Source organism: Delphinapterus leucas, chromosome 8, assembly GCF_059928025.1.
Source record: "Delphinapterus leucas isolate spDelLeu-1000000601 "Yukka" chromosome 8, BTC_Dleu_Yukka2, whole genome shotgun sequence".
NCBI classification, from domain to species: Eukaryota; Metazoa; Chordata; class Mammalia; order Artiodactyla; family Monodontidae; genus Delphinapterus; species Delphinapterus leucas.
This window is the reverse complement of record NC_143136.1, coordinates 69865088-69885756: the sequence shown is the minus strand read 5'-3', so window position 1 is coordinate 69885756 and position 20669 is coordinate 69865088. Positions and strand designations below refer to the sequence as shown.

The 20669-nt window shown below is 40.7% G+C and overlaps 1 protein-coding gene across 10 annotated transcripts in view; it reads right to left on the bottom strand.

Moving 5' to 3' along the window:
* Window positions 1–20669, bottom strand: part of DPP4 (dipeptidyl peptidase 4) — a 77212-nt gene that overhangs the window by 34991 nt on the left and 21552 nt on the right. For 7 of the 10 annotated variants that reach the window (XR_016394144.1, XM_089916762.1, XM_089916760.1 and 4 more), the window contains 8 exons: window positions 20290–20385; window positions 19790–19881; window positions 18191–18271; window positions 12016–12068; window positions 11822–11894; window positions 10937–11057; window positions 6464–6624; window positions 4915–5027 (listed from right to left, as the gene is read on the bottom strand). Coding sequence is in view for 9 of the 10 variants with exons in the window: in XM_089916762.1 (XP_089772888.1) it covers window positions 4915–5027; window positions 6464–6624; window positions 10937–11057; window positions 11822–11894; window positions 12016–12068; window positions 18191–18271; window positions 19790–19881; window positions 20290–20385 (790 nt within the window). In the remaining variant the exon portion in view is untranslated. Of the gene's footprint in view, window positions 1–4914; window positions 5028–6463; window positions 6625–10936; window positions 11058–11821; window positions 11895–12015; window positions 12069–18190; window positions 18272–19789; window positions 19882–20289; window positions 20389–20669 lie in introns of all 10 variants that reach the window. The other 3 variants (XM_022569882.3, XM_022569884.3, XM_022569889.3) reach the window with 1 other exon arrangement.

Below are 20669 nucleotides of genomic sequence, written 5' to 3'. Positions count from 1 at the left end.
CCCAACCATTCACAGAGGTCAAAACCGTTCTTACCTGGGGGACCATGTAAAAATGGGTGGGGGCAGGATTTGGCCGGCAGGCCCAGGGGTGCTAAGCCCTGTTCTATACCAGTAGTTCTTATTGTTTTATGTACCTGTCTCTAGGGGGAAAAAAGGTAGCATGGAGTCTGCGGCCAGCGTCGGCAGGATGCCCTCTTCCCTGGGTGGTTCATTGAATTAATCACTCCACCGTATGCAGTTGCTCTTAGTAGTGGTTTTCTTTCCAGGTAGTAATAGGTACCTTATTTTAAGTCTCTTTAATATACCCAAAGAAACATTTACACAAATTAGGGGAATTAATATCACACAACAGGCCTTTATTACATGCCTACTCTTTGCAAGACAGCGGCCACGTTACAAAGGGATACCCTGTGTCATATGACTCTCAAGCACAAGTCTCTCCCAGTGCATTCAAATATGATTTGCTTTATAAAATTCAGTTATTCTGTCTGTGTGCACTCTCGAGGAATAAATAGATTTCATAGAGTAAGGAGCTTTATCCTGAAAAGAATTAAGAGGGTGAAGCTAACCAGCCATGCTTACCAGAGGGATGGGTGGAGGTTCTACAGAGGGAATGACGGGGAGAAGGAAATCTGAAGCCAACTGCTTATTTTGAATCCTGATTCCAACCCTGTCCAGTGTGTGACCTTGAACGAGTCACCTAACCTCTCTACACTTCTGTTTACTTGTCTGCAAAACACGAACTCCAACATTCTTCCCGCATAAGGTGATCATGAGCTTTATGTCAGCACTTAGATGAGTTCCTGGCCCAGAGTAGACTCCACATGGTGTGAACTCTCCTTATGTAGAGAAATTACCTCATTGCTTTAGTATTAAAATCAATCGTATTCCTCTTGGACTAATCCTGTTCCAGAAGTTAGAAGAGCTTGTTGAATCACTGTGTCTAACCTGGGAAAGGCAGTCAGTGGCTCAAGGGAAGGCCAGGCTGCCTCGTACGGTCCCTGGTTCCTCTTCCACCCCTCCCCCAACCACTCTAACCAGTCTATTCAGTATATGCCTCTCTGTTTTTACAGAATAAAATTGGCATGTTGTGGAAAGTATACTTGATGATCCTGCTTGTTGGATTTTTCCGGTCTTAAGTGGGGACTTAAAACTTCCAGTAAAAACTACAATTAAGCCCTTGGTTTCCTTATATCTTTTTCATGACTCACTGACATCCTGGCCTGGTGTGATCGCAGCTCCAGGCTGGGTTATGCACTCTCATTCTGTCTCCCCTCAATTCCAAATCCTAAAGAGAAACTGATTGAAGAGAAGCGTGTTTATATAAGAATTCAAAATTTAGAGCCCGCTCCACTGGTGAACCGCCTTTATGGAGCCCTCACAGGGTACAGAGTACACCTTGGGCTGTGGAGAGTGACAAAGGTAGTGGAGGATACAGGTTCATGAACCTTTGACCTAGAAATGGGCAGGGAAGATGCCAGATGCATGTGAGTTTCCTGGCAGACTTCCCAAATTCCATCGCTCAATGTTTTCAAATGGGGAAAAGTTACTTTTATATGGCTGATTGCTGAACCTAAAGCATAACTTTTGGCTTTTAGTAGATAAAGTTATTTAGTACCAGGAGACCCACTAATCATGTTAAAGGGTTTTCTTCCCACCTCACCTGCCCCTTTCCACTAGGCCACTTGAGAAAAGAAGAAGGCTATTTGGAGTCCACTTTCCTAAAACAACCCTTGGAAAACGTGTGCATGTGTGGGGAGAGCCTCATCTTCCTGTAGGATTTCAGCTGCTGGATGCTCTGTGATGAAAGGATGAGGCCTAAGGAGAAAATTAGTGATGGGTGCACGGGCAGAGGAGGGCCTGGCTCCAGGAGCGAGTGAATTACTACGAGACAGAGCAGAAGGTGCTGGGCAGCTGAAGAGGCATAACTTGCCCGCATTAACTTGGCCCTGCTGATCTCTGCATGAGGCTAGAAAACGAAGCACCACCGTGTACGAGAACATTTTTCTCCAGGGGGGCCCTCAGGCCTGGTTTTAGCAAAGCTGCAGCTGTACTGGTACTAACAGAGATCAGAGCTGGGTTTGCAGTTTCTTACACAGCACATTCCTGTAGCATTTCCAGAAATGCTTCTTTGGTGAAATACGTTCCCCAGAAAATACCCACAGTGAGTAAGGCAACCCTCACCATGAGTGTGGCGTAAAGAACTGCAAAGAACAAAGACTTAAGGATTCATTCATATAGGGTGAAAAATAAGTCCTTAAACTGCTTAAGTTTCCTGAGCTCCGAAATTCACAACTGTGCCTTGGAAAGTGATTTCTAAGTGGGAAAGATGCCATCTCTTCATCTGTGAAATGGCCGTGAAAATGACACCATAGGCAGCATGTGGGTAATAAATGAGACAACGTGAGCAGAGCACCCGGCACAGTCCCCAACATAGGAAGCACCCAATACAATTTAATTCGACTATTCTATTACTCTGGCCCAGCAAGTGTGGGCCTCTGTCCTATTCCCAAGCTCCCATGTTAAGTTGCTGTGTGATCTTAAGCAAATGGGTCTACTTCTCTGAGCCTCAGATCTCTCATCTGTGTCTCACAGAGGTGTTCTCAGTGTGTTCTGGAACCCCGGTAGTTTCTGTCGATTCTGAGACTCCTGGGGGAAGGAGAAGGCACAGGGGCTGGGCCTAGAACCTGAGCAGCCACCTGCCGTTTGCTTGCTGGCACCCCACCTCTGTTGTATCTCACTCGCACAAAGGTTTCTCGCTCCTTAAAAACATTTGTAAGGTCCAAAGCCCCTTCCAGATCTAAAATCTTTCAGCGTGGGAGCTCACGGCTCATCCTCCCTTCGGACAGATGTTGGGCATATACCAAGAGGGCACGCAGGGCTTGCTTCTCTTTCCTGGGCAGCCCCGAGCTTGTGCACGCTTGGTGATCCTTCCACTGCAGCCCTCCCCCCTGCCCCACACTGAGCCCTGTCCAATTCACTCATTCTCCAGGATGCTTTATTTGATCCCCGGGGTCACGGAAAACCCATCTCCCCCTCCTCAGAATGCCTCCAGCCTTTTGTTTATGCCTCTGTCATAGGCGCTTTGGGAGTCATTTATTGACATGTTTTATATCCCCCACCCCATCATAAGTGCCAGAAGGGAGACTCAGCCCTACAGGACATCTATGAGTGTCAGTAGCAGGTGCTTAATCAATGTTGATGGAAGAGATGGCTGGACGGGACCAAAGAGCAGATTTTAGAACCTAAAGAAATACTTTTTAGTTGACTGATAATTAATTTTCCCTAGGAATAAACAGGTTAATATAGATATTTCTAAGAAAGTAAATGAATTAATAACCACAGAGCAAAGCCTCCAGCATGCCTGATGTAGTAAATGCAACCCTGAGAAGGAAAATGCTTCCATATGGCTCTGATGATAACTTCAGGCATCTGAGGGCACCAGCTGAATTCACACAGAGGGAGAGAGAGGCACCTCGAAGAAGAGTGCTTACGAGCTCCTCCTTTCAAGTCAGAAAGATTTGAATACAGCCCCCCACTGGGTCATTTTCTTACCCTCTAGGCCTCATTTTCTTATCTGTAAAAGAGCCATATAATAATAGTTGCTGGAAAGAGTTACTTAAAGACTAATAAGATAAAGCATGTGATGCCCTGGGTCTGGCACGCAGAGAGTGCTCAATAGAGGCTAGTCATTATTTAGAAGCAATGATAAAACCCACATAAGTAATGGAGAAGAAGAGAGAGCAACCTGATGGCCAGAAGTTTCATGTAGTTTGGTGTTTACAGGAAGATAAAGGAGGGGCTGAGAGTTTCAAACCACCAAGGATCATGCAAGCAAATGACGTCTGGAGGCACATCGGTGTCGCAGGGGTGCCTAAAATTAATCCACGGTTTCCCTGAATTACTCTAGGTTTTACCAGGCCCCGCAAAGCCCTGTGTGATCTGGCCTTCCTCCCATCACTCTCTTCTCCACTCAGATGCTCCAGACTCTGTGGCCTCCTTGCAGGGCCTCCACTGCACCAAGCACGCTCCCTCTGCAGGGGCTTTGCACCCGCTCTTCCTCTGCCCGGATACTGCTCCCCCAGCTCTCCATGTGGCTAGATCTTCCCCTCTTCCTTCACATCACTGCTCACAGGCCTCTTATTAGAGAGACCTTCCCTGGCCTCCCCCCAACCATCAGCATCACGGCTGCCCTCCTTTGATCGTCTTCACAACATTTCACGTAACTTTATTTGTTTACCTGGTGGTTGTCTGCCTCCCCTACTTGAGTGGAGGCTCCATGACACCAGAGACTCTGGCTGCTCTATTCATTCTGCAACCTCACCCCTGGAACCATGCCTGGCATGAAGGCATGAAGTTGGAACTCAGCAAAGAGTGTGTATGGTCAGGCCCCCCAAGATGGCTGTTCTCTTGCTCTCTGTACATCCCCTGCTCCCCTGAGTAACCTTCCTACATACTTGCCCCAGGCTCCAGCCAGTGACTATTCTTAACACAGGGGAGGTGAGGGGCGTGCCTCTCCGCTGATTTCCTTGGTAAATAATGAGCCAACCTGATGTAATCCTCCCTGTAACTGGCAATCTCCTCTTCCCCCTGGGAGCGAAGCCTGCTGCCTTGTCCTGCCCACTGTCCACAGAAGCACGCTGTGCAGTGTCGCTCCAGGACCTTGCTTCAGATGTGTAAGCTCCTGCACCCATTAAACCACTGATGTCTTTGTTGCTGACTCTGGGTTCTTTCTTTGGTCTTAAAGCTGGGCAAGTGCAGCCCAACAGAGTGGTTGAATAGAAGAATGAATGACGGGCAGGGCCAGGTGACACCATGAGATACTGCCATTGATTCTGCCATTCATTTTGAAAGTGTTCTCCCTGGGAGCTGTGGAACTGTTTACAACACAAGCATTTGGGTCAAGAGTCTTACCCTATTAACACAGAAGCAGGAGGAATGATTTGTTGGGAAGTTGCATTGATGTCTGGGCTGAGAGTGTTGGTATTTACAACAAAGAAATTTACAGTTGGGTTCACAGCTCCTGCCTAGGAAAAAAACAATCACAGAATTGGTATTGACAAAAGATATATACATAACAACATCACACAAGTTTAGAGCTGTACAAAAATGTCTGCATTATGGCCATAAAATTATAAACAACCAGACACTTTCAAACAATTTAATACAGATAAAATGAACATAAGGGAGAGTCATGAAATGCAACCTTCTCATGTTCAGGCAGAAATATATATATGACTCCCGTTTAAGTAATGAATGCTCATAATTTATGCACTTTGAGCAAAAAAGGATAAACTTGTTAAAATCAATTCTTTTAATTTGTAAATATACCCTGACTCCCGAAGACAAGAAGACTGATGGCTGACCACTAGGAAGAATACCCTGGGTTCAGCCAAAGACACAATCCCCCAGGAAAATTAGTTTACCTGAGCCGAGAGCCAAAATGCTAATTAGGAAGCCATCACTTCCACTCCAAATTCAGGTTCAGTACTTTGGAGTTTTACAATCAATATTATGACAGAAATCTATAAAATCGTTTTACATATACACATAGATTTTCAATTGACAAATTAGTTAGAAATAATATGATATTTTTAGTGAGAACACTCTATGGTATTTCTTTGCCAGTTGCACTCTTCAAAAAATAACATTCCACTGAAAATACATCTCCATATTTAGTCTCTGATTTTTTTTCTTTTAACTTCCTCTGTCTCCCTAAAATGGCAGCTCTTCATAAAGCAAATTGAGGGAGTCGGTAAAAATAAAAATCCCTTCTCCCAAATTGCTTACAGCAAAAACACTTTGCTATTAGATTTTCCTATAGATGATACTGTGGCCATTGTTATTATGACACTAGTGAAGTGAAGAATCCTGGTTCCTTCCTAAACCTCCCTCTTCCTTGGCTTATACTGCTTAATAAGGCTCTTCAGTTTTCATAAACATGCATCCCGGAGGGGGAAACAGTCTTGAAAACCAAGACATGACACTATTATTCCAAATGTAGGACGGGTGAAATTTACATTAGTGCCAAATCTATAATAGAACTACTAAAACTCGTCATGTATCAGTTAGTAATACAACCTGGTATATAACCCCGCTCTTCAACTTTATCTAGGGCACAATCCAACTTCTACAAATGAGATGAGCTTGTGATTCAATCACAGCCTCTCTTTTCCTCCTTTCAAACATTTTCATTCCCCCTACTTCTTTCAAAAGCATTTTCCCCATCTTTTTCGGCTTGTCATTCTTCAAAGTTTTTGGAGAAATTACAAAACCTTAAATCACACTCTTTCCTGGGATAATAAAAATACTTTAAAATTGCCACATGCTGTTGACTTCAGCAAGAGTAATCACACAAGCTGTTGAAGAGAGACTGACAATATTTTCATTAGCAGGAAAGGATTAAATGAAACCATTCTCTTCCCATCAAATCACGGAACCACTATGTAAACGGAGCACAGACCTTTGGATAAGGAATATGCATGGTCTTTGGGTACTGCAGTGACTCATCAGAGTAGAAGGAGTATTCAATCAGTGGGACTTCTGTGTCGTTAAATTGGGCATATGCTAAAAAAGTGCCGTTTGGAGACCACCACAGAGCGGAGTAAGTACTAAAGACTTCCTCTGAAAAAAGACAGAAATTGTTCTGTTACAAGAAGTAGCTGATAAATTGGCTTTGGCATTCAAAATATTGTTCTCATTAGCTTTAGTAATTACAGTAGAGTTCAACTAATGAACCACTTTGCATTTGCTGGGCTTCCAAAATCAGAGTAATACAAACGAATAAAAATAAAATCCTCAAGGATAGAGCTGGATTGTAAAAATAAGTAACCCGTTGGACCATTTTTGAATATCTTAGCACACAATATTTAATATAAACTCTACATTTTTTTCCTTATCTTATAATCCTCTAAATTTATGCCACAAAACATACTAAAAGTAAATTTCACACAAGGGGCTGATTCTCCTTTCTAATTTTTCAAACAGTCAACATGCCAGCATACGTTCCCCAAGTGGGCTCAGTTTGTACTGAGCCCGCAGGGTACTGGTGGGTGGTGTGTGGCTCCAGGCTATCAAACCAATATGGTGCCCAGAGTTTACTACTCTTGGCACAAAAGCCTTGAGAATGATGGATTTCGAATGGAAGGGAGCTCCATGAGACCCCTACCAAGAAACATCTCCCTTGCCTAGTCTAGAAACTGAAGACTCCCTTGGATTAACACCCTCCTCTGGTCTATCAGCTGATGGGTGAGGGAAGACAGTAAGATGGAAGCAAAATGAAAGGAAAGGTTTTTCTTTCTTGAACAATGTTGCACTTGTTCTCAATTTCTGGCAAAGGTAGCTCCTTCCTATGTTTATTATGGAGTCTATTCATGGGACTTCCAATCTCTGCCTCTTAAAACGCCAAAACCTCTATCACCAACTGGGAATAGAGGATTCAAGTAGACTTGATGGAGCCTCCTAATCCTTTACACAGAGTTAATCCACACATTTCATGTTGTGCAGCAAGAGGAAAGGTAAAAGCAAAAGCATAAAAACGTGAATATTAGAGTTAGGCGATCATTTATCCCAATCACTTTTCTGATTCTTATGGCTTCTTGACGAGTTTCTTCCAAATGCTTGCTTTCAATTATGACTATGGTAATGGTAGTAGGAGTAACAGTAATAAAAATAACAACAACAATAAAATATAATAGTTATAATGATGAGCAGCTGCCATTTAATGCCTGCTGACCATACACTACTACGTAACTGACATCTATTATCTCGGTTAATCCTCACAGTAACTCCTTGTGCGGATGAGCAAAGGGGCAGGCAGGCTTAAAGAGAGTAAGTAATTTACTCAGGAGCACATGACCAATAGTTGCTAAAATCAAGAATGAATCCAGATTTGTCTGGTTGGAGTCCCTCTTCTACTGTTCCTTCCTGCCTATTTCAGCACTTCTAGTAACAGAAAACCTTCTACTTGATCAGGCAGCCTGCTCCCCCTTTGACTGCTTTATACGTATATCACTGAGTTACATTTATGCAGCAATTTAGAATTTACAAAACACTTATCTAATTGAACCCTGGGTGAGTCTATTCATAGGCTATTTTACAGAGAGGACAACTAAGGTTTAGAGAGGTAGAGTGAATTAACAGAGACAATAAGGCAGGCCTTGTGATTCTAAGCCAAGGGGGCTTCTTACTAAGAACTTCTTCATATACTGAGTTCATGTCTCATTCCTTATAGCTTCTACCCATTGGTTCTAATCTAAGATCAAGATGCAATTACATAAAATGAATAGAATGACAGCAAGGTAATGCTTTGTAAAATCACTTTTAAGTACAGGTGGCAGGTAGGAATCTATGTTTTGGATTAGTAGTTATTTAGAATACTGAACACTTTATCTATCTATCTATTTACTTATTTATTTTTCTTTTCCATTATGGTTTATCACAGGAGATTGAATATAATTCCCTGTGCTATACAGTAAGACCTTGTTGTTTATCCATTCTATTTATAATAGTTTGTATCTGCTAGCCCCAAACTCCCAATCCATCCCTCCCCCACCCCCCAACCTTGGTGACCACAAGTCTGTTCTCTATGTCTGTGAGTCTGTTTATGTTTCATAGCTAAGTTCATTTGTGTCATATTTTAGATTTCACATATAAGTGATAGCATATGGTATTTGTCTTTCTCTTTCTGCCTTATTGGAATACTGACCACATTTTTCCATATCAATGATGTGTCAAAACCATTATTATAAAACTACACTAGTCAAACTCAAAGTCCTAAGAATGAAGGGATCATGGGTAAGGAGAAAGAAGAACAAAGAAAGAAGGAAAAGATATCCAGCCCTTCCTGAAGTTGGCTATGAACACCATGGGTGTCTATGGCACTCCCACCACCATCCTGTGATAACTCCCATCCTGCCACTCACTCTGAAATCCCTTAGGTACCCCTGGGACCTAGTTTCCTCCCTGTAATAGGATACTTAATTCACTCCATGACAGTTTTTGTTGGCTTCTTTGTCTCTCTCTGGGCTGAACTCCCTGAGAGCAACAGTTGGGTAGCATTTGTCTCTGTGTCCCCAGCACCTGGCACAGCACCTTGTAGGTGGTTGGCACTCAATGTGAATTGCACTGAATTAATCACAACCCCCACCCCCACCCCCGCCACTGTCAACACTACTGCCTCAGGGGGGTAAGGAATGCTCCATCTCCCTAAATTATTTCCTTCTCTATCCCCTCTCATCTCACCAAAATTCGCATTTTCAGCTCTGGGTTAGGTAAACTACATTCATACTCAAAAGTGACTGTAACGTAATTAACTTCATCCTAGGAGATAAAGTATTATCCTTTTTTTTTGGAAAAAGAAAACACTTATTAACCAAAGTAAAATAATAATCAATTAGAAAATCATAAAATAAAGTGAAAACAGAAAACTTGAGAGAGAAAGCTATTTGGGGACCCAGGGTGGGATGGCGGCCCAAGTCCCAGAATATAGGCTCCTCTGTGAGTGTCCCTCCTCAGTGTGGCACGTGGCCCTGTTTAGACCTTGCAGCTTTGTTTGTCCATTTACTTATGAACCTACAGATTCTCAAAATGTACTCTCTTTTGATCCCAACAGGTCTTCATGGCTACAGTGGAGAGGGTGGCTCCAATAGGAAGGTGACCCGATATATGGAGAAGCAGGTGTGCCCTTTTCTAAGTATGGAGCATTTGTAAATGTACAAAACCAATTGTAGGAATTTCCCTGTAGGGACTAAAGTCCTGTTTTTAGAGACAGGCCCACATTGGAACTGTGAAGCCATTCTTCTGCTTGTGAATGGCTTAGTCATGAACAGGCAAAATGAGATCCCTCCAGCTATTATCTACCTTAGAAAGAACCTTAGTGTCGGAGTGTTTTTATCTTAGAGCTGCCCAGCTGTTCCAAGGAAGGGTCAGTCACAGCTTTGGGAAGAGGCTTTATCTAGCTCACGTTGGGGATCCTGGAGGTTGTGTTGTGCTGTCCAACAAGTGTTAAAGACGTTTTTCAATATCTAAGTGACAAGTGATAGTAAATTGCATTGTAAGTTTTCATCAAACACTTGTTTCTGGGCCATGGGAATTTATCTTTCTTTTAAAGTGTTTCCTGTTCTTATAATGTTATCCACTTAACTGAACTCGATTTGAACTAGTAAGAACCGAAATTGTCATGAAGAAAAACCTTTTTTTTATAAGTATGAAGAAGAAATAACAGGATAAAATAAGGATGAGTCTTTAATAAGCATGAGACAATCTTATGAAGGGTTTGGAATAGCCTCAAAATGCTTTTTACCTTGGCAACTATAGACATGAATAATGTTTTCCTAATATTTTCTAAAACTCTTTATCCTTAAAGAGAGAATCATTCTTTTTAACTTTTTCAGTTCTGTTTTTTGAACCCATTTTTTCCTAAGTCTTTCTAATTATTTTTTTCTTCTTTAGAAACAGGAAATGATAATTTGTTCAAGTTCCAATGAACACAAATCCTCTATAAAAAAAAGGCATTTTCTTACCCTTGACTCCCCAATCTCCAGACAATAGTTTGTCATCTTTTGGAATGTTCTGGGAGTATTTCGTTTTCTTTAGTAACTTCTGGGTTAGGTAGGCCCGGTTCAAGAAACATCTGATATCAATCTGGAGGCTTTTATGCCCCAGTAAAGCAGAAAAGCTACCTACACAGAAAGGCCCTTTTGTAGCAGTAGAGCAAAGACAATAGGAGCATTGAAGAGACAGTGAGGATGTAGCATCAGTAGCCACTGTGAAGAGATTCTTGGTCTATGAGATACCTAGTGTTATGAGTGCTAAAGGAGATTTGATGACATTTTTAAAATGCAACTTATTTTGAATGCCATTGAATTTCCCCCCATTTTAACTGTTTTTGAAAACGTACAGATTTTCTGATTTGAAAAAGCTTTAATGTCTCTACCTTCATAAACCCAGTCAGTTATTCCATTATAGATTACATCTTCTTTCCCAGTCCATGTGACCCTCTGACTTGGCAAATTTGGTTCATTTTTGACATAAATATCATTTTTCCAAACGTACGCCTAGAAAGATTGGAAAAAAATATTGATACATAATACATTTTATTCTGGATTTTAAAAAACTTACCAATTATTTTATCCTCAAAAAATATTGGTATGCAAGTGTAATGATTACCTAAGCTTATTCCATTGATCAGGAGGAAGAGTCGTTTACTCCCTCCTCTCACATTCTTAAACTATAAGTATAGATACAGAAGCCCAAGAAGCAGCTCACAACCACGCTATTTGGATACTGAAGTGTATGCAAAGCCTGGGAAGACTGACCACTTCTATAGCATGATGTGTGCTATGCATTTCTCTCCAGGGAAGGTGAGTAGATGTAGGGCAGCTGCATGCCCAGAGGGTGAAGTCAACTACAGACAAACAGTCTGTCTTCCTGTTTAGATTCTTCTGGACTTCTGACATTCTCCTAAGACTATAGCACATGAAGGTATATCTATAGTGACAACATAGAGAAAGTCACAGAACTATCAGAAAGCAGGAATGTCTCAACAAAACAAAACAAAACCCAAAGTGCAACAGAATTAGAATTCAAGAGTTTAATGAACATTTTCCCAGGAAATAAACAATTCCCTGACAGTAGTTCAGAAACTTTCAGGAATTGTATTTACTCTGTTAGACTAATAAAATATTATTTTAGGCAATAAAACTCTGTTTGGTAGTGATGTACTGGCTTCCTAAGTGTCTGCTCTGTATCATGGTTAGCAGCTTCTGCATATGAGAGATTCGAGCCATTATTTTTCCGACAAGGGGAGAGACTCACTAACCAATTTATGACCCACTGGTGACCATGTGACCCACTGTGTGTTGTTTGGGATTCTCTCTTCTGTAATTAGCTGCCTGGAAAAAGATAAAGAGAAACATTTCCAAGTGAATAAATCACAGTGGAATTTCTTTTCTTGTTAAATTATTATTATACTAGAAAAGCATAAATAACAGATTTTGGGAGGAAGTCGCTGACCTTTTATTTAAGTCATAAATGTCATACGAAGCTGTGTAGGAATGCCTCCATTGCTGCAAAAGAAAACAAACATTTCAGGCTTCTGTGATTCTTGGTAGTTTGACCACTTGCTATAGGAGCCCAGTTGAGAGATAAAGCCGTATAACATTGTATAATTCTCAAATTTTATATCTTATAATTCCCTATCTAGATTCTTAAAATTCTGGAATTAGAAAATATCTCAGAAATCATCTAGTACAAACTCCTCTGGATTTCACCTATAACTTTTCTCTGGCCTCACCTCTGCAAAGGAGACTTCCCAGGACCACAGTGGGCTGAGGTGCCATTTCCTGTGGCAAACATTATTCTCAGCGCTTACCACAGTAATGTTAAGTTCACCTGTTTAAGAAAATGCAAATTTTCCCTTTTCAACCATCTTATTGGCAAAATATCTTAAAGAACTCTAATTCTATTGCTGGTAGTGATGGGGAGAGATGTTTACTTTCCTACACTGATCATGAAAATATAAAGTGTTACAGAGTTTTTGAAAGCCACCTGGCAATATGTTTTAAAATTGAAATACATATACCATCAATATTTTAAATAACCATCTCAAGAATCTAAAAAATGAAAAGCAAACCAAATACAAAGAAATTAGAAGAAAAGAAGTAATAAAGGTAAAAGCAGTAATCAAATAGAAAAAATACAACAGAGAAAAATCCAACAAAGCTAAAAACTGGCTCTTTGAAAAGACTAATAAAATTACTAACATAGAGTAAGAAAAAGAGTATGAATGAATAATATCAGAAATGAAAAATGGGATACCACAATGGGCTCTACAGACATTAAAAGATTATAAGACCTTATTTTAAATGTTTTTTACCTATAAATTTTAAAAGTTAGAAAAAAGGACAAATTCCTTTAAAAGCAAGTTATCAAAAGTGAGACGAAAGAGTGAATTCTGAATAGTTTTACATCTAATAAACAACTGAATCCATAAATAACCTCTGTACAAAGAAAACTCCCAGCTCAAATAATTTTACCAGCAAACTCTTTGTCATTTATCCAAATGAGCTGAAAACTTATACCCACACGAAAAACCTACACACAAATGTTTACAGCAGCTTTATTCATGTTTGCCAAAACTTGGACATAACCAAGATGTCCTTCAACAGGTGAATGTATAAACAAACCATGGTCCAGGCAGACTATGGAATATTATTCAACGATAAAAAGAAATGACCTACCAAGCCATGAAAAGAAATAGAGGAAACTTAAATGCATATTGCCAAGTGAGAGAAGCCAATCTGAAAAGGCAACATACTGTATGATTCCAACCACATGACATTCTGGAAAAGACAAAATTACAGACACAGTAAAGATCAGTGGTTGCTAGGGGTTCGGGTGAAAGGAAGGACGAACAGGTGGAGCACAGGGGATTTTTAGGAAAAGTGAAAATATTCTGCATGATACTATAATGACAGATAAAAGTCATTATACACTCTACATTTGTCAAAACCCATAAAATGTACAACACAGAGAGTGAACCCTAATGTAAACTATGAACTTTAGTTAATAATAATGCGTCAATATTGGCTCATCAATTGTAACAAATGTACTACACTAATGCAAAATGTTAATAATAGGGAAAATAACAGGGGTGGAGGTGAGGTGGGGGGTGGTGAGGAAGTATATGGGAACCCCCTGTACTTTCCACTCATTTTCTGTAAACCTAAAGCTGCTCTAAAAAATAAAGTCTATTAATTCAAAAATAAATGAGATAGAGCCGTAGCAGATGACTTGGAAGAAGTTCCACATGGTACCACTGAGTGAGAAATGCAATTTACAGAAAAGTATGGAAAATAGGATTCTATTTTTATAAAATAAACAATAACTAAAAAGAATCTCTATCTTCCTAGAATTATATGAATAAAGAAACAAATATAAAATATGGAGGGGTATACAATAGATTCTCAACATGGGATACCTGGGGAAAAGGCAGAGGGGTGAGGAGTAGGGAGTCAAGAAAAAATGGTAAAAAAATAAGACTGAAGATTTTTTAAATATATGATCACAGATTTGCATTTATGAAATATTATGGTTATATGTGGATACATATATAAATTAAAGATTTTTTTTCAAAATTACTTGTCTGTATGTCTGTCTTCCCTACCATACTCGTAGAGGTAAGAAATTGTTTCTTGTTCATCTTTAAATACCCGGAGTCTGGTCTAGCACAAGTCACATAGTATGTATTCAAGAAACAGACCAAACTAAAATAATCAAAGTTTACCTATGAGGCTGAAATAGATGAAATAGGTAGCCCAAGACCCCCAGCTGTATTAGCAGAGCTGAGACACGTCAGGTCCCTAATCTTGAAAAATATTTCCCACTTATCATTTATCACCCTCCTGTCCTCTCATGTCAAAAAATATTTATTGTCTCCTCTTCTTTGCAAGTCATACATTCTTTTTTGAATCCTGAATTATTCTGACACACTCCATGCTTGTTTCTGGAAAACTTCTGAGTATAATACTCGCTAGAACCAAAAGTTGTGGTACAGGCTAAAAATATTAAGAGATTTATGAAGTTTTGAGATCATTTCAGGGTGACAGATCTATCATGGGTTGTAAAGGGAAATCCAAGATGTTTGTATATTCACTTAATCTTCTGAAACAGACTTATCAGTCTATTTAGGCTATAAACATTGGCACCTATCCTCTTGATTAGGCATTACTGGATAAGACAGGCTCCCTCTTTTTGAGGAGCTCATAGCTGAATGGGGGATATGGAGACATAAACTACAAGAAAAGAATCACAGAGCATGCAATGGAGGTGGGTGGGGAAAGGCAGGAATCATAAATTAGGAATTGGGGAGGGAGAGAGGCTTATGGAAAAAGTGATTCTTGGACTGAGTCTCAGTGGCAGAGGACTGCCACACAGAGAAGGGCAAAAAAGCATCATAGCAGAAAGAGGTTTAAGCACGAAGATAGGAAAGATCATGTTTAAGAGCACAAACTTTGGAGTCTTCTAACCTGGATTCAAGTCTTGCTATAGACTGAATATTTGTATTCCCCCCTTACCCTCAATTCATATGTTGAAATCCTAGCCCCCAACGTGATGGTATTCTGGAGATGGGATCCCTGGGGAGTGACTAAGTCACGAGGGGGAAAGCTCTCATGAATGGGATTAGTTTCCTTATAAAAGAGGCTCCAGAGAAATCCCTTGACCCTTCTACCATGTGAGGACACACGGAGAAGATGGCCAACTATGATCCAGGAAGTGAGACCTCGACAGATACTGAATCTGCTGGCACCTTGATCTTGGACTTCTCAGCCTCCAGAACTCTGAGAAATAAATTTCTGTTGTTAAGCCACCCAGTCTGTGATGTTTATAGCAACCCAAATGGACGAAGGCAAGTTTCCAATATGTAATATCAGGCAAGTTTCTTTCTAGACTTCAATTTTCTCTTTAGGAAGATGAGGATAGTGACAGAAACAATCTCAGGAGCATGAGAATGAACGTGAAGTATTTAGCAGGACTCCTGGACATTGTCAACAAGTCACAGACGATGCAAGTATTATTATCGGTATAGCATTAAGGGATGAGGCGAGATGCTATGAGAACATCCATACTAGGCTGTATGGTACTTACTTATTTATGTTTTCCTTTTTTTAATTAATTAATTTTTTAAAAATTATTTGTTTTTGTTCACTGACTCACTTACCTTTTTTTGTAGCTACACCTTAAAATTAAGAATTGATCTTTCTGAATGCACTAGCTCAGTCATGGAGAAACCATGCAGTAGGATCTAAAGAGCACTGGAAGTAGACCTCCAGGGAAATGGAATAAAAGTAGACTTCTCTTTGTTCTTGATGTGTGTCTTGAGAGTTGATTAGTCAACACATTTACGCTGGATAGAAAATTCTGCTGGATACTCCGGGAAGTAAAATAGAATATAGAGTTCTCTATTTCAGTAATCTTTTGATTTAATGCTCGGCAATAAAATGTATGAAGAAAGTAAGCTAATGTGATAGAGAGTGAATGCTGGGGGGACAGAGTAGCATCAACAAAGCCTGGACCTGAGTTACTAAAAAGGGAGAGCGTATGATGAGCAGGGGAAGAAGGTGCCAGGATGAAGCAATAGCAAATGCTTTGGCCCTTAGATGGGAATGAAAGTGATGCTTGAGAAAAATGAAGAGCTTTGCACTTAAAGGTTCTTAACTTTGGATCACTGAATCACTTGGGAGTCCTTAAAACTACCCACGCCTGGACCCCATCCATAGCTATGCTGAGTTAGTTGGTGTGCAGTAGGCTGTAGGCATCTGTATTTTATTATTTATTTATTTATTTATATATTTTTTGCGGTACGCGGGCCTGTCACTGTTGCGGCCTCTCCCGTTGCAGAGCACAGGCTCCGGACGCGCAGGCTCAGTGGCCATGGCTCACGGGCCCAGCCGCTCCGCGGCATGTGGGATCTTCCCGGACTGGGGCACGAACCTGTGTCCCCTGCATCGGCAGGCGGACTCTCAACCGCTGCACCACCAGGGAAGTCCCTAGGCATCTGTATTTTAAAATAAACTTCCCCAGGTGATTGATCCTAAGGAGCAGGCAGGGGTGGGAAGCACTGGCCAAGCTTGGTGAGTGCAGAGAAGGAGGTGTGAGGTGGGTTCAGAAAGGCAGAGTGGCAGGATGAAGGGGACAGAATGAAAACAGCAGAAGCAGTTAAACGCACATGAAAACTCCAGTGATAGAACAGATACAAATTACCAATGATGGTTGTCCAGCTAAGGTCTACCAGTGAAATACATCCATTAGTACACACCATATGGCACTTGTTGAACTTGGCTAAATAGTAAATTGAGCTGGTATTTACCTTGCTGTTTCTACCTTAACCTCATAGTCTTTATATGTTTGTCTTTAACTTGGGAAATTGTTAATCTGTGGTTCTCAACCCTGGCTGCTCATTAAAATACTCTACGTTTTAAAAAAAAAAAAAAAAGAAAACTGATGACAGCTTCACCCCAGAGACTTCAATTTATTGATCTGGGGATTGGACCTGGACACTAGGAATTTTTAAAAGCTCCTTAAGTGATTTTAATCCGTAGACAGCAATGAGAACCACTGAATTAAACAAACACTAATTCATTAACTGGGAACAGATGTGTTAAAGTTGGCTTAGGCTTCTGATTCCTTCCTGGTGGATTGGTTTAGCAGAACATAGTCAGCAAGGCTTCATGTCCAGGAAATGGAGCCCAGCACAATGAATCAGGGCAAATATTACGAGCGGGAGTTACCATCCCAAAATGGGAAACGGAGTACGGGATGGTCGGCATGGCCTGAATACAGGAGCGCTGGTGTGTGGGATAAGGTCACTCAGTATTTACTATTTATTCCAGAGAAAAAAGGCAGAGGTAGGGATCCCCAGCTTTGTATTTTGTTTTCAAGCAGAATCTCTCTACAGGTTTTTAATCTTTCCGGTATGTCTCAAAACTTCCTATACTCAACAACCGTTGTCAAATCCATGAATAATCAAAAAGCTGCAGTGAAAGTCACTGGCAATTGGCAGCCACCCTAAACATGAGAAGGATGTGTGATTAGGCTGTAACCTTTCCTCAATGTGTGAGAATTTGATGTTGGGCTGGGCAACTGGAGGAAGCTGAGCACTCCCTGCAGGGCACTGATGACCTGTGCTGAGGCTGCCCCTTTGGAACGGTTTGTATATGGTGGGACCTGGGGGCTGGGAGGTGGTCTGAGTCACCGTGCAGAGTCTCTTCTAGAGGATGAGAAGTTTAACTGTTTTTAAAGCAAATACTTGAGAGTTTTAATATATGTCGAACTGAGACAAAGGAAATAAAGGGTTCTATTACTGGATGTACAAGTCAGACATGTACACATACTTTTAAATTATAAGTTCTATTTTATTAACTTATGTTTTTAGTATCTATGTATAATATTACTTTAGCTTTTTAGTATTTGAAAACCCTGAAAATGAATTTTTTAAAAAACATTCATTAGACTTATCTTTTATGAATGAGAATGACCATTTCTCCTTCTGATACTGAATTAATGAGTTTTTAGCGCCTACGGTTTTACTTAGGTGTCAATCCTAAATAGTCACAGACTTGAAATCAGTTATAAAATAACGTACTCATAGGATTCTTTAAATGTCACAGTAAAAAAGCATTTCTTTTACCTTCACATAGTTGTATTCGAAGAGAATATATTGTCTATCAGGAGATACTGAATAATCATTTATAGAATATCCAAATTCATCCTGTCAATCAAGTAGAAAAAAGAACAATTGAACGATTCCATTTAACTGCCGTTATTGAGTACTTACTGTGTAGAGGGTACGGTTCTAGACTTGTGTCTGGTAGCTTGAGAGGTTCCCGTCTAGAAGAGGGGGCACACTCCCTCACACAAATGACCATGAGGCAAGGTGGGTGGTGATCAGGGTTAGAGAATCAGGGAGGGAAGGATTTATTTTAATGAAGGAAAGATGGCTATGTGGGTGGGGATCAGGAGCAGAGAGAGAACTTCCTCAGGAGGGGAAACAGTAGGAGTAAAAACCCAGATGCAGAAAGGGCATGCATATTTAGAGACTGCCTAAAGGTTAGTTGTAACCTGAATACAGCATAGGGTGCGTCAGACAAAGAGAAGACATAAAATTAGAAAAATAGCCAAGGCCTAGATATAAGAAATAGACCTATGAACTACTTTTTTTTTTTTTTTTGCGGTACGCGGGCCTCTCACTATTGTGGCGTCTCCCGTTGCGAAGCGCAGGCTCCGGACATGCAGGCTCAGCGACCATGGCTCACAGGCCCAGCCGCTCCGCGGCATGTGGGATCCTCCCGGACCGGGGGACAAACCCATGTCCCCTGCATCGGCAGGCAGACTCTCAACCACTGCGCCACCAGGGAAGCCCTGAACTACTTTTTGCACATAGATGTGATAGAATCCTATCTGGCTTTTACAAAGATGCTCTGGTAACCCAGTGGCTGAGATGAGACGAGAGGGGAGGGGTTACAGTAGCCCTGGACTTGGGCAATGCCGTGGTCTGATTTACAGAATGGAGAGAGGGACACTCGTTAGAATACTGTCACAAGATTAATCAAGGCTTCGAACCAGGACTATACCGTGGAAATGGAAATCCGAGAGACACTTGACGTTGCAAGGGAGGACTGATAGGTTTTGTTGAGTAGCTAAATAAGGGGAATGCCAGAGGAATCAAGGATTCTGAGGTTTCTAGCTTAAGTGACTTTGAAGAGGGCGCTTTTTACCAAGATTGGGAACTCAGGAAGAGGACTAGTATGCCTTCCGTTTGCTAGGAGAGGGAAGGGGAAATAACTAGTTTAGCTTGGGACACTGAGTTTAAAATGACTGCAGGCCATCCATGTGCCAGAACCGGCAAGCTGTTGGAAACAGAGGTCTAGATCTTGGGAGGAGGTTAGTGTTACAGGCATGTATTTGAGAAGCACCTGTGCTGTGGAAGTGCATGGAATTCGCTGAAGGAGAGCATGCAAAGTGAGGAGGGAGGGTAGCAGTGAAGACACGGCCCTGCAGAGCACTTACACGTAAGAGTATGAGCAGAGGAGGAGGAATCGTCAAAGGAGGCTAAAAAGTAGCCAAGGCAGGGAGCATTCCAAGAAGAAGAGAAAGATCCACTGTGCCATATGCTGCAGAGAGAGTCCAACAGGATGAGAAATGATAGTACTCATGATTTGAAAGGTTATGAAAAAGAAAATCCCCAGAATTCCCTTAAAGCATGAATTAATTATGTGATTAAACATACAAGTGTACTGTTCTCCAAGAACATGGAGCGGTTTCCATATTCGGCATTGAATAGCAAGATATTATTTTCTTGTTTGTAGAGATATTCATGATCTAAAGAGAGAAAACGGCCAGATCAGTATTTCAAGCTGCTTTTAAACATCTTCATAAGCTAAAAAACCATGCAATAAAAATTTAAGACAAATTCACACAAGTACTAAAAAGGCATTTCTAAGTTGGAAAAACATGAACTGATGAATATCACACTAGTATGCCTTCCTTTTTCCATCATTATTGTAAAGGGTTCAATTCACATTTAACTTTTTACAGTACGTATCAGAGAAATACTCAAGTTTCTTTCTGTCTTATCCCCCTTTCCACCCTTAAGTAGAAAAAAAAATACTTTCCCATACGGTTAAAAAAAAATAAGAATATTTTCTCAGCGCCATAAAAGTGCCCCACAACCTAACCAGAATGAAAATAACCATAAAAATCAGCCCCCTCTCCGCCAAAAATCCTTACCTGAAATCCACTGCAAGGTGTAGAACTTCACTCTAAAAGTATTTTTTAAGTAATCGGTTAGGGTGTAGGTTCTGCGACTGTCAGCTGTAGCATCATCTGCTGGTTGGAAAAAAGAGCCAAATGTTCAGTAAGACGGGATAACCTGTTTCGCATAAAAAAATAAAATAAAATAAAACAAAAGGATATATACACTAGTCACAAAATACAGAAACACACTGACAAAATGCAAAACACATTTTGAAAGAGTTCGGACTGAGAAAAAGGGTAACAATGCATTTAGCTGTTCAAGTGTTTGCGAGAGCGTGTTTTTCACGGTGCTACATTAGTGAGCTTCATTTCGAAGGTCTAGATCAACAACGTCCAAGGGAAATATAGTGTGA